The sequence below is a fragment of the Globicephala melas genome, chromosome 18 (genome assembly GCF_963455315.2).
Source record: "Globicephala melas chromosome 18, mGloMel1.2, whole genome shotgun sequence".
Classification (NCBI taxonomy): domain Eukaryota; kingdom Metazoa; phylum Chordata; class Mammalia; order Artiodactyla; family Delphinidae; genus Globicephala; species Globicephala melas.
In genome coordinates, this window is record NC_083331.1 from 38,048,289 (window position 1) to 38,062,839 (window position 14,551).

Below are 14,551 nucleotides of genomic sequence, written 5' to 3' on the forward strand. Positions count from 1 at the left end.
CAGGATAAACCCCACTTCATCATGGTGTATGATCCTTTTAATGTGCTGCTGGATTCTCTTTGCTAGTATTTTGTTGAGGATTTTTGCATCTATGTTTATCAGTGTTATTGGCCTGTAATTTTCTTTTTTTGTGACATCTTTGTCTGGTTTTGTTATGAGGGTGTTGGTGGCCTTGTAGAATGATTTTGGGAGTGTTCCTTTGTCTGTTATATTTTGGAAGAGTTTGGGGATAGGTGATAGCTCTTCTCTAAATGTTTGATAGAATTTGCCTGTGAAGACATCTTGTCCTGGGCTTTTGTTTTTTGGAAGATTTTTAATCACAGTTTCAATTTCAGTGTTTGTGATTGGTCTGTTCATATTTTCTATTTCTTTTCTATTGGTTCAGTCTTGGAAGGTTGGAATTTTCTAAGAATTTGTCCATTTTGTCGTTCATAGTAATCTCTCATGATCCTTTGTATTTCTGCAGTGTCACTTGTTACTTCTCCTTTTTAATTTCTTTTTTTTTGAAGTTTTGAATTTTATTTTATTTATTTTTTTAATGCAGAAGGTTCTTATTAGTTATCCAATTTATACATATTAGTGTATATATTATCAATCCCAATCTCCCAATCCTTTTTCATTTCTAATTCTGTTGATTTGAGGTTTCTCCCTTTTTTTCTTGATGAGTCTGGGTAATGGTTTATCAATTTTGTTTATCTTCTCAAAAAAACCTGTTTTTAGTTTTACTGATCTTTGCTGTTGTTTCCTTCATTTTTTTTTTTTTTAAATTTCTGATCTGTTTATGATTTCTTTCTTTCTGCTAACTTTGGGAGTTTTTTTGTTCTTCTTTCTCTAAATCTTTAGGTGTAAGGTTAGGTGGTTTATTTGAGACTTTTCTTGTTTCTTGAGGTAGTATTGTATTGCTATAAACTTCCCTCTTAGAACTGGTTTTGCTGCATCACATAGATTTTGGGTCATCGTGTTTTCATTGTCATTTGTTTCTAAGTATTTTTTGATTCCCTCTTCGATTTCTTCAGTGATCTCTTGGTTATTTACTGGTGTATTGTTTAGCCTCCATGTGTTTGTATTTTTTACAGTTTTCATCCTGTAATTGATATCTAGTCTCATAGCATTGTGGTCAGAAAAGATGCTTGATACAATTTCAATTTTCTTAAATTTACCGAGGCTTGATTTCTGACCCAAGATGTGAGCTATTTTGGAGAATGTTCTGTGTGCACTTGAGAAGAAGGTGTATTATGTTGTTTTTGGTTCGAATGTCCTATAAATATGAATTAAGTCTAACTGGTCTAATGTGTCATTTAAAGCTTCTGTTTATTTTCTGTTTGGATGATCTGTCCATTGGTGTAAGTGGGGTGTTAAAGTCCCCTACTACTATTGTGTTACTGTCAATTTCTCCTTTTATGGCTGTTAACATTTGCCTTCTGTATTGAGGTGTTCCTATATTGGGTGCATAGATATTTACAACTGTTATATCTTCTTCTTGGATTGATGCCTTGATCATTATGTAATGTCCTTTATTGTCTCTTGTAATAGTCTTTATTTTAAAGTCTATTTTGCCTGATATGAGTATTGCTACTCCAGCTTTCTTTTGATTTCCATTTGCATGGAATACCTTTTACGTCTCATCACTTTCAGTCTACATGTGTCCCTAGCTCTGAGATGGGTCTCTTGTAGACAGCATATATATGGGTTTTCTTTTTGTATCTATTCAACTAGTCTGTGTCTTGGCTGGACCTTTTAATCCATTTACATTCAAGGTTATTACTGATCTGTATGTTCCTATTACCATTTTATTAATTGTGTTGGGTTTGTTTTTGTAGGTCTTTTCCTTCTCTTGTGTTTCCTGCCTAGAGAAGTTCCTTTAGCATTTGTTGTAAGTCTGGTTTGGTGGTGCTGAATTCTCTTAACTTTTGCTTGTCTTTAAAGCTTTTGATTTCACCTTCGAATCTGAATGAGATTCTTGCTGGGTAGAGTAATCTTGGTTGTAGGTTTTTTTCCTTTCATCACTTTAATTATATCTTGCCACTCCCTTCTGGCCTGTAGAGTTTCTTCTGAAAGATTAACTGTTAACCTTATGGGGAGTCCCTTTTATGTTATTTGTTGCTTTTCCCTTGATACTTATAATATTTTTTTCTTTGTGTTTATTTTTTTAATTTTTATTAATATGTGTCTCAGTGTGTTTTTCCTTGGGTTTATCCTGTGTGGAACTCTCTGCGCTTCCTGGATTTGATTGACTATTTCCTTTCCCATGTTGGGGAAGTTTTCAACTATAATCTCTTCAAATATTTTCTCAGACCCTTTCTTTCTTCTTTTTCTGGGTTGCCTATAATCTGATTGTTGGTGTGCTTAATGTTGTTCCAGAGGTTTCTGACACAGTCCTCCATTCTTTTCATTCTTTTTTTCTTTATTCTGCTCTGCTGCAGTTATTTCCACCATTCAAGCTCACTTATCTGTTCTTCTACCTCAAATATTCTGCTATTGAGTCCTTTTACAGTATTTTTAATTTCACTTATTGTGTTGTTCATTACTGTTTTTTGCTCTTTAGTTCTTCTAGGTCCTTGTTAAACGTTTCTTGTATTTTCTCCATTCTTTTTCCAAGATTTTGGATCTTATTTACTATCATTATTCTCAATTATTTTTCAGGTAGTTTGCCTATTTCCTCTTCATTTATTTGGTCTTCTGGGTTTTTATCTTGCTCCTTTGCTTGAAAGATATTTCTCTATCTTCTCATTTTGTCTAATTTACAGTATTTGTGGTCTCCTTTCCCCAGGCTTCAGGGTCGTAGTTCCTCTTGCTTCTGTCTCTGCCCCCAGTGGTGAGGTTGATCCAGTGGGTAGGCTTTCTGATGGGAGTGTCTAGTGCCTTCATTCTGGTGGGTGGAGATGAGTCTTTTCCCTCCACAGGCAGTGCCATGTCAGGTTGTGTGTTTTGGCGTGTCTGTGAGCTTAGTATGACTTTAGGTATTCTGTGTTCTGATGGGTGGATTTATGTTCCTGTCTTTTTATTGTTTGGTGTGACACGTCCAGCACTGGAAGCTTCTGGCAGTTGGGTGGAGCCATGTCTTGGATTCAGATAGAGACCTCTGTGTGAGCTCTTGTTGATTAATCTTCCCTGGGGCTGGGAATTCTCTAGTGTTCCAGCGTCCTGGACTCAATCCTTCCACCCCAGAGCCTCAGGCCCAACTTCCGGTTGAGCAACGACGACCCCTCAAGTTTCTTGTCCCAGCAATAGAGGGGATTAAGAAAAAGAAAAAGGCTAACAAAACCCCAGACAGATGGTAAAAGGTAAAATCAAACAAACAAAAACAGAAACAGAAGACATGCACAAACACAAAAGAAACAAAAACAGAACCAAATAAATGAAAAAGCAAGAGAACAACCAGAAAAACAAAAGAACCCAAGAACAAAATCAAACAATTAAAAGGAAAACTGACAAAAACACAAAACCAAAAAACAAAACCAAAGCAGAGCGCCAGCTGAAGAATGAAGCAAAGAAACAAAATGAACCAACAAAAAGGATTAAAAAAAAAGAAAAGAAAAGAAAAGAAAAAGAGTAAGGGGGAAAGAAAACAGAACAACAGAAAAGCAATGTAGAAATATAAAAAAAAAAAAAATAGAAAATATATTAAAGAAAAAAAAGACAAACAGAACCCCAGAGAAATGGTAAAAACAAAATCCAACAAACAAAAACAGAAACAAGGAAACACACACACGTAAAAGAAACAAAAACAGAAAGTAAGAGAACAACCAGAGAAATAGAAGAACTCAAAAACAAAATCAAATAGTTAGGATTAAAACTAAAAAAATAACAACCTAAAAACAAAGCTAAAGCAGTGTGCCATTTGAAGAATAAAGCAAAGAAACAGAACAAACTGATAAAATTGATTTAAGAAAAATAATAATAAAATAATGTAAAAAGAGGAAAAACACGGGACAACAGAACAGCAAAGTAGAAATGGAAATATAAAAATAATTTAAAATATATTAAAGAAAAAGAAGAAGAAAATAAGGGAAAAGAACACAGAACAACAGAAAAGCAAAGTAAAAATAGAAATATATTATAAAAATATGTTCTAAAACACTGAGATCCCAAAAGATTAAAAAAAAACACTAAAATGGCAGCAAACAAACAAAAAAAAAGAAAGAAAAAAATCCAAAAAAAGGCCAGAACCAACAACAGAAAGAATCAAAACGTAATAAAATTAATAGTAATAATTATATTTCCCTGGGGTCTCCGCTGTAAGTGTCCTTGCACACACCATGAGCCACAGGCTACCTCTGCCTCCCCAAGAGGCCTTCCTCTGTCTCTGCGCTGGTCTCTGGACCCGCTGCAGGCCCTGTGGGCACCACTCAGACTCTGATCTGGCCCAATGCCTGCTTGTGCTTGCCCCCAAAGTCACAGCTGTCAGAGCTAGACAGTTTTTATTTGTGGGAACACTCATTGTCTACTCAGATATTCCATGGACACAGGGCCTACCTAGCTGATCATGGGGATTTAATCTGCAGCTTGTACAGCTGATGGAAAGATTTTCAGTCTTCTTCCTTAGTCACCCCATCCTTGGTGTCCAGCTTTGGTTTTATCCCCACTTCTGCATGTGGTCCACCCACAGGAGTCTGGTCCTGAGGCCACCTTGGAGCTTTTAGGTCTGCCCCAGTGAGGCCAGGATGCAGAGGTGGTATGATTGCTTTGATCATGGGAGCCCTGGCAGTGTCAAACTTGCAGGGAAGCTGGCAGCCACAGGCGCAAGAGATATGGCCCTAGTGAGAGTCTTTTCTGATGCCCAGCATAAGGTGCATGAGGGCCAGCTCTGAGTGGGATTGTTTTATTGCTTGGCAGCCAGTGCCAACATGTGGGGAGAGAGAGGTTACAATAGTGGCTCCTCCCCCTGCGTGTGACTCAGCAGTAGTGCCCTGCTTCCATGACAGTCCAGTCTTCCTCCATAGGCATTTCCTGCTGTGGATTTCCTCCCTCCCATCCCTTCAGTCTGTCTCCCCACAATCAACATCAGTTCTCACTCTGGGCCTGCTCTCCAATCCCCATGCTCCAGCTCCCAGCCCCCTTACACACCTGTGAACACATGTCCCAGTCCAGGGCTCGCAGGGCCTCAGTACGGACCATCTGTGTATTTCTCACTCTGTCCCATCTGCTACAGATTGGCCAGCTTCACCTTCCTCCTCAGATGCTTCCCTTCTATCCAATTGATTTGCCCATTGGAGAGGGGGTTTCCCAGAATTCGGGAATCCCTTCTCTGCTTCAGTTCCCCCACCCCTGGGTGCAGGTCCTGTCCTGCTTCCTCTCCTCCTCCCTTCTTTTTTCTGTCCTACCCAGTTGTGCAGGGATCATTATAGTCCTTTCCGGTGTCCAAGGTCTTCTGCTAGTTTACAACTGGTGTTCTGTTAGAATTGTTACATCTATAGATGTACTCCTGATGCATCCATGGAGAGAGATGAACTCCACGTCCTCCTACTCCTCCACCATCTTGAATCTGCCAACCTGATATTAGTTTTTAAATGAAAATAATTAATAGGTAAGCCATTTAGTGATTTTTAAAGTAATATTTGGAAGTAACAAAGGTTATTTCAATTAATTGATTTTCACTAATGGTACTAAATTCACAAGCCAGTTTACTTTTATTTTATTTCTTTGTAAGAACAACCTTTCCTAAAACCCAAAAGATAAAAAAATATTTAAAGAGATATATGTGTATAAAAATATATATATGTATAGCACACATATACATACATATATACACAGATATATATATGCATACACACATCATATACTTTGCATATATATGTATTTTGGGAATAATTCCTAATATTAAAAAATATATATTTTCAGTAACATAGAATTACTCTCCAAAGTGCAATAAATTAATAAAAATGATAAAAACTATGTTACACTTCAGTCACTTACTGTGAAACTTTGCATATCTAACAAACAGTAGAGAGAAAGTGTGCTGGATGGCAGCCTGGGCCACTCACTAAATAAGGACATATTCCCCTTTTCATCCTTTTCACATTAAGAATCTTAAATCTGCACTTGAGCGAAATAACAAAAAGTACACATCATGGATTGCAATTAGAGTTAAGTTCTCACATGTCCAAATGAGAAAACTTGAAGTTCCTATGTGCCATTTCATGTGAGATTGGCCTTGCAAACAATTCCTAACAAATAATGGGGCAATTGCTGACCACTATTCTAAACATTATTTAGGAATATTTATAGTGACTGGTGAGAAACTCTGCTTGATATATATCTGTCATCTGCAATTTATATTATATAAAGTTGAATTTTCCTTAAATACCTCAGTAAAAATATTTGTTAAGCCCTTATTAGCTTCTAACTAAGCATATATAAATTTGAAACAAATTACCAAGAATTCAAAGAATGTATAGTACAGTAGTATATAGATGCTGCATACACTCATCTTTAATGCCATTTTCTAGAAAATGTAAATTTTTATACCATTAAACTATGTTTGAAAAATTTAGAAGGCATTAGAGTTGTAGGTAAATATAATAATACACACATCTGACCAACTCTATACTACTTACCTGTGCATTCTGATGTGGCTTGATTTAATTTTTTTAAATGGGGCCACAAATGCATCCATCCCCTGAGGCATATAAACAGGGATTGGGTGATAGATATTCCTTCCTCTGTTTCTTGCCCACAAACATGAGATTGAGACTATTCTTTAGAGAAGAAACAAATTATCCATCTTCCCCTTATTGGCCTTTTCCCTCCCTCCCTTCTTTCCTTCCTTTCTTCCGTCCAAAATATTTATCTAGTAAATATACCAGAGACACAATTATGTTATATGTTAAGTACATCATGCTGAGCAGGCAAACATGGTTCTTTTGTGTCTCATACATACAGTCCAGGGGGATACACTGTTATATTCAATAAGTTACCATCAACTGCAAGCAGTGCTAAATACATTCAAGATTCAAGAAGAGCATGTAACAGGAGCAATTTAAGCCAGTAGAGGAAAAATATAACATTAATATAAGACTTGAGGGAGTCTACTTGGTAAATTATCAGGAATGGGATACGATGGGGTGGTGAAAAAATGAAAATATTTCTCAAATAGTGTGCATGTGTGAAGGTCTGATGTTAGGAGAAGGCATGATAAGTTTGAGTAAAGCTCCACTGGTTATTTCTCTTCTCAATTCACAGCATTTTCCTGACTCCACTATTAAACCTCATCTTGGTTTGAAATTCAGGAGGGCAGTAGCTATCAAACTTCACATTCTTAGTGTGATATCTACGTACATTTTTAGTTAATAAGAACAGCGACTATACACTATTTCTCAGTGTATTTTCCATATAGTTAGCTTTAAAAGTTCTAGAGACTTTATTTTAAACTCAGATATGCAAATTTGCATACATTCTTATAGATCTGGATTTTATAAACAGATTTTGTGTATAATAACTGTATGTATACTGTAGATGAATATATATAATCATTATATATAATAAATCTGATGTAGGGTTGCATTTCTATGTGGATGTGCAAATCTGATTTTATATATATTAATTAATAGCCCCTTATTTGTTAAAGAAAGCACAGATTAGTATTTTCCAGAGGATAAATAAATATACTTGAAAAACATGGGTGGCCTTATAAATTTTCTCTACTGGAAACTTACGGAGATGCTTTCAGTTGGATTCCTTGTATTCCAGCAACAGATATAAATAAGTTACCAAAATTTCCACCAGCTCAATATCTTTTTCAATTACTTAACCCTGTATAGATGATGGTTATCACTTTCTTTTATTTCTTATTAAACATGTTCTGCCAATTCTTTCTTCACCACAAAACAAGTAGGCTGGTTTTGATTCACAGGAAGAGCTGCATTTGACAGATTTGATGATGGTGTCAGCAGTGGTCGCAGGCTTGAAGGACAGCACCAAACTTTTCTGTGGCCCAGCTCCCACTAATTAGTTGTTTGAAGACACTATGTGTGCCACAGGCATAGGTGTATCAGCCAGACATCTTTGCCATTCCGAATGACAGCTGTGATGCAGCTGTTCGTGGAGAGAATGGAGTGTACAAAGAGAGAGGGGAAGAGCCATTCAAACAAGTGACAACCATAGTAGCTTCCACTGAAAGATCCTGAAGACATAACAAACAAAAAACAAAATGTAGAATATAAAAGGTGTAACTCAACCTCTCTTAGATCAGAATGGAAGCCACACATAAAATGACAATAAATGATGTCAGACTGTGAGAATGAGAGAAAAATATAGCTGCCTTATAGTACTTTTTAAATCAACTGAAGTTGCATGTGCTTGTGATTAATATAGGTCAAGCATTTGCTTATGGAATAACAGGGATGCGTGGAGTTTTCAGAAGGTTCTGCACATCTCTGGATACCTATGCCTGCCAGAAAGCTCCATATTTAAACTCCTATAAGAGTACATGACCATAAATAATTTATTGGATATCTCAAGATATTGAAGACATATTGGGAGGAGTAAAAGTAATACAAACATATGGGAGAAGAGGATAGAAATGAGAAAGATAGAAAAATAAGAACTGATAACTTTTTTTTAGAAAAGAGTACTTATAATGAATTAACAATGAATAAAATTCTTTTTCACTCATTGATGATTATGAACTATGAGATCACTTTTTAACTACTCTTCAAAGGATTTGGAAATCTAATAAAAAGTCAAAATATCTATTGTTAGAAGTGCATATCAACTAATTAAATTAAATACTTTTTTTCATAAAAGCATTTCATATTATAAAATCCTCATTCTAATTTCCGAACATCCAAACATCCACCAAGAATAATGTTTTTTATAAAATATACCTAATATTTTATAAAACAAGTTTAATTATGCATTATAGGATTTATAAATATGCTCTAAATCATGATGTAAGCTACAGAAATTATCACAATGAAAGATATTTCAGGGCTTCCCTGGTGGCACAGTGGTTGGGGATCCACCTGCCAATGCAGGGGACGCAGGTTCGATCCCTGGTCCAGGAGGATCCCACATGCTGTGGAGTGGCTGGGACCGTTTGCTGCAGCTGCTGAGCCTGTGCTCTAGAGCCCCGTGAGCCACAACTGTTGAGCCCGTGCTCCACAGCAAGGGAGGCCACCACAGTGAGAGGCCTGCGCACTGTGACGGGGGTGGCCCCTACTCGCAACAGCTGGAGGGGGCCAGCCTGCAGTAGCAGGGACCCAATGCAGCCAAAAATAAATAAATAAATTTATTAAAATATATATATATATATTTCAAGCTTGAAGTGGATTTTTGGATGTTTGCACTGGATTTGTATATTTATATTTTATAAATATCACTATTATACTCTATAGACACATATAATGATTATTTCAGAGGACTTAGGAGATATAGTTTGATGTGTCACCAAATTCTGGAAGAAATAGATGTGAAATTACAGCTAGACTTCTTTTTTTGTTCTATAGTACATACAATTCTGAATATAGATATAAGGATGCTTTACCTATTTAAAGGCTTGAGATACACTTATCTATGTCAATTACATATAAAAATAATACAGATAATATAAACTACATATTCTCAACTTTGACTTAATTTTAGCTTTTATTTTAATTTTACATAATTTTGAGATTTAAAATGTTAAAGTTTATTTTAAAATAGAAACAGCATAGAATCAATCTAATTATTGAGGAAGAGTTACCTAGACATCTTTTTTCTCTAAATACTTCAAACAATGAATGTATGCCAGAATGTAAGTGTGTGTTTGTATGTGTCTGTGTTGCATATATTAAATACAGATTAAATCTTCAAAAAGAATATATTAAGCAGACACCTTCTCTTTAAATGTCATTTATTTCTTCAATTTTGGAATTATTGGAAATTTAGAAGATCATTCAGTGTCCACAGCATGTTATGAATGAGAGAGAGAGATTGATTCTGAAGCCAAGACCATGATGAGATCCATATTCAGCAGGTCAGGCATAGAGTCTAAATCTGAAATTTTGGAAAAAAAATTCAAATTTTATGAAGTATCTAATGGGTTTTATGTGGAAGGTGGACAGGGGGGCTAAAGGCAGAGTTTAAGTGATGATCAGTATATATGTCATATAGATAAATTAATGTTTTGCAGTCTCAGGATCACAACCAGCTTTTTCTTAATAGAATAAGTTGTATAGAATTGAATAAATAGGTTAGAACAGCATAAAATAAAGAGACAAAGAGAATAAGAGAAGAAAATAGAAGAGAAAAATATATTAGTTTGTATGGCATATAAAATAGTTAAGTATTATTTCACTTTTATTTCAAGTATATTAATAAATATGAATAGATTCATTTACTTTAACTTGGTTAAGTGCATTTATACATTAATCCTACCATAAATCACCAAGAGGAGTTATTGAGGGGAGAACTTTTTAAACTCTTTCAGTTTACCCACCCTTTTTACAAAGGAAATCTTATGGGACAAACGATCCAAGAGACATACATCAATAAACTCTGACCTAAGGTTGGGATTTAAGAGAGAAAACCGCTGAGTGAAAGAGTGTTGTATTATTCTGTGAGTCTGGTTGCTGGTCTCAAATCTGGGTCTGCCACCATCTTTGTCAGAAGCATTAGAGTAGTGGCTAAGAGTACAAGCTATAGATCTAAATTTTCTGAATTTGAATCCTGCCACAGCCCCTTATTTGCTATGTGACTGTGTGCAAGTCACTTACCTCTCTATGTCTTCCTTTGTTGAACTATAAACCAGAGCATAGGAGATTCCTCCCCCAAAAGTTGTTAATTCAGTTAATAAAATCAAAATCTTTTTGAAGCGTTCCAGATAAATAAGTGGTATGAAGGGTGAGTTACTTTTTATCAGTGGTTTTCAAACTTTTGCCCTTAAACCATAATAAGCAACCCATTTTACATAGAAATGTAGTATAAACACTCAAGCATACACAAACATATATTGATATTTAACCCATTCACTGGTAAAATAATTTGATTATAAAATCATATTCAAAGAAAACCTATTAATTATTATATTCCATGTAACTCATTTTGATAAACACTGGTCTAGATCATAAATGATACTGTATGCTAAATTCAATTTTCTAATGTTAAAATCAAGACTCTTGAAATTTAAGACCTCCGTTGTTAAATAACATGCATGTTAGAAAATAAAACAAAAAGGATGTGATGTCAAAGGCGTGCCTGTGTGAGTGTATTATCTACACACTTTTTATCAGAAAAGTAAAAATATTTTTAAAAATTTCCAATTCCACCTTGCTTTTTGGACAAAAATCTTTAATGATATATGTCTAGCATATTCTTCAAATGAACATCCATTCAAAAACAAAACCTTGAAGGATTTCTCATTGAGATTAATTTCTTACTGCGTTTGTCATTGTTGCCCATTCTAATGTGTCTGTTTTTAAAAGAGATGTATGTACCTTATCACAAGTATGATGTCTTCTTTTTTTCCATTTCTGCTAAGAATTTTTTTAAAAATAAGATCAAAATAATATTTTTTAGTTTCTATCTACAAATTAATAAAGCCTCAACACAGTGATATGCTGAAATAATTGCAGAAATACTGCTATACAGTGAAAGATGACAGAAATAGAGCAAAATTTTGGATGGCAGGCAACTCCAGCTTCTTCTTCAAGTAATGTACAAGTTTGAATTTGAACATACAAAAATTGCTAAAATTTTATATTGGTCAGAAGTATATTATGTGAAAGTCAACTACCACTTATCTATATTAAATGTTAGTAGTTCAGATTGACCAGTAATGTTTAAAAACTAGTCAACTAGGTTTATAAGATAATATGAGAATAGAGGGAAAATTCATTAACTAATATTTTAAAATATATTTTAATTTTTCAATATACCACTCTACATGTTTGCATCTTAAAATTGGAATAAAAGTGAAGAGATTATCACTACTTTCAAACTTTCCTTTAAGAGTCTACTCTGTAGCTGCAGAAGGTGGAAGTTCCTGGTGTCCAGAAATCATACCCTCCCAAATAATTCCACTGTGTCAGTTAAAGATTAAAAAGCAGCTCACCCCACCAAAGAAAGCCATATTGCATGTAAGTTTGATAATGAATTCTTAAATAATGAAGTTCATGCATTTAAAAAATAGCAGTTTGTGAGTTTAGCCCACATCTAGCAAAAAGACATTTTTTAAACACATACTTTAGAGAAGAGGTTTATAATTTTTCAGATTGATCTCATAGCCACTACCATCTAATACTCTTATCCTATTGATGTATAATTATTTCCATATTTTTGGCCAGGAAGCCAAGATGCTTTAAAGTGCAATTTCTGGAGTAATTATCTCAAGTTTGATTTGGATGAGTATTTAGGACATAATATCTATTTAAAACAAATGGATAGAATAAAATTTCAGGAAATCTCATATTGATATTTAATTTTAAGCAATTTGTAGCTGTGCATTTTACCAAAATTCTACAGGAGATTTAGTATTGTTTTCAAAGTGATGGCTGGTTTGTTTATTTGCTTATTGGCACAGTTATTACATAAGAAGTTTTCCAGTTGAGACCATGGAAAACCTCCACTCAAGATGTGAAGGAAAAACAAGAACGTTTGGGTGAGTGTGAGTTTAATCTTGATTCAGAATGTATCTAGAAAGCAGAATATGGTGTGTATCATCTTAAATAATACAAACATTGATACAATACAATAAGAATATTCAAATTTGAATTCTAAATATGGATTGAAAAAATAGATAAACAAATTGAGGTAGTATACAATGTAATACTATGCAGCAATGAATGGAAGAAACAACTAATACATGTAATAACATGGGTGAATCTCAGTAGTATCATGATAAGTGGGAAAAAAGACATAAAAGGCAAATACTGTATAATTTAATTTCTATGACATTCCAGAAAAAGCAAAGCTATAGAGACAGAACTCAGATCAGTGGTTGATAGGAGCTGGGGCTTGAAGGGAGGGTATTAACTACAAAGAGGCTCAGAGGAAGTTTTTGGAGTGATATAGACTGTAGTTTTATGGATCAACTATAGTCTATAACTTGACTATAGTTGTGGTTTTTCAAGGAAAGAATTTCACTGAATGGAGTTAAATAGGCAAAGGAGAGTTTGTTCAAGACTATTGCAATAAGGGAGAGAAATGGAACTCAACTATTTTAGAAAAAATGTGGGAGAGTTTTAAGCACTGGGGTGAGCTAGTGGGAAAAGATGGGGGGATTTGAGATGGGAAGTTGGTCAAAGTGATCAGGCCATCTGTTTTTGGCCTTAGTACTTATAAAAGTTAGGCTCCTCCCCCATGCAGAAACTAGGAGATAAGGATGGACTTATCTTTCTTGATTAGTATATTTCAAAAAAAAAGACATTCCTGAGCTGTAAAACTGGCAAGAGAGGGGAGACTTTTATTTCAAAAGGGCAGAGAGATCTTTTACAATTGTAAGTTGTTTGTGTTTCTTTTTTCAAGTAAATGCTCTAAGAAAAGGGAGGTCAGGGCCTAGAATCAGAAAGAAGGCTGTCTAAAGTTTAGTCAAGCTGAGGGGAATGTGAAGGGTATCCTAGTCAGAGTCCATACTGTGTGTGTTTGTCAGAACTCATAGAACTCTACTCCTAAAAGGGTGACTTTCACTACATGCAAATTATTTGAATGTGTGCTCAATAAACTTGACATTAAAAAAAAAATACAGCAGTGAAAAATGTCACCATTGGTGTAGAAGAAGAGCAGTAAGATCATGATTCCATAGAGAAAGGGAAAAGTGAGATTATAACCCCATAGGAAATTGATCCTTTTCTCTTTCATGTATGGATCATCTAACATCTTTCATTAGTGACATGATAATAAGTAAACTTAATATATTCATGATATCAGGTCTCTGCCTAGAAATACAAAACAGAGACCCTAGCTGCTATAGACAAAATGTTTGCTTGCATATCTTTCTATTTACTAAATTGTTAAGAAAAGCAAGGAGCTGGAACCTAGAGGAACATACTTGATTAAAATCAATACACTCATCTAACCAAATTCTATATCAGACACACGATTCTAGCTTCATAGAATTGAAGCAATTGTACTATTCTTTCAACAAGATGTACATAGTTATGGTGAAAATCATCTCAGGAGTGAGCTTTGCTTCTTAGAATGAAACTGTATAGTGGCAGAAAAAAGAGAGTTTCTTATGTTGACTCCTACACTGCTGAATGTTTTAATTCCAGAATCAGAGGGTGTCTAATCTCCTTGTAGTGGTGACTAGAGGGCAAAGTTCTCATTTTCATCAAGGAATAAGGGACAAGGGGCTGGGGATGCAAGGAATCAGGATCTCCAAGGAACAGCATGCTTTATGCATCTTGTTAACAGGATTCTCCAGGCACTCTCTCCCCACCCTTTAGTCACTTCACTGAAAATACAAAAGGCTCATTTAGCAGCACCGGTAGGCAAAGCATCACAGAACCAATCAATCAACACAAATATTTCCTCTCTGAGGCTCCCTTGTGACCTTGAGAAGCATGATGAATGACTTAAAGGATGGAACAGACAGAAGTTTCATGATAAACCAAAAAATTATGTTCTGCTGCAT

General features: G+C 35.0%; 1 protein-coding gene across 11 annotated transcripts in view; it reads left to right on the forward strand.

Moving 5' to 3' along the window:
- Positions 1-14,551, forward strand: part of PCDH9 (protocadherin 9) — a 976,220-nt gene that overhangs the window by 376,656 nt on the left and 585,013 nt on the right. The window contains exon 3 of one of the 11 annotated variants that reach the window (XM_060288153.1): positions 12,500-12,541. The exons of the other annotated variants lie outside the window; for them this stretch is intronic. Within the exon in view, the coding sequence (XP_060144136.1) occupies positions 12,500-12,526 (27 nt within the window). The 3' untranslated portion in view covers positions 12,527-12,541. Of the gene's footprint in view, positions 1-12,499; positions 12,542-14,551 lie in introns of those variants that run through there. 11 annotated transcript variants of the gene reach the window in all.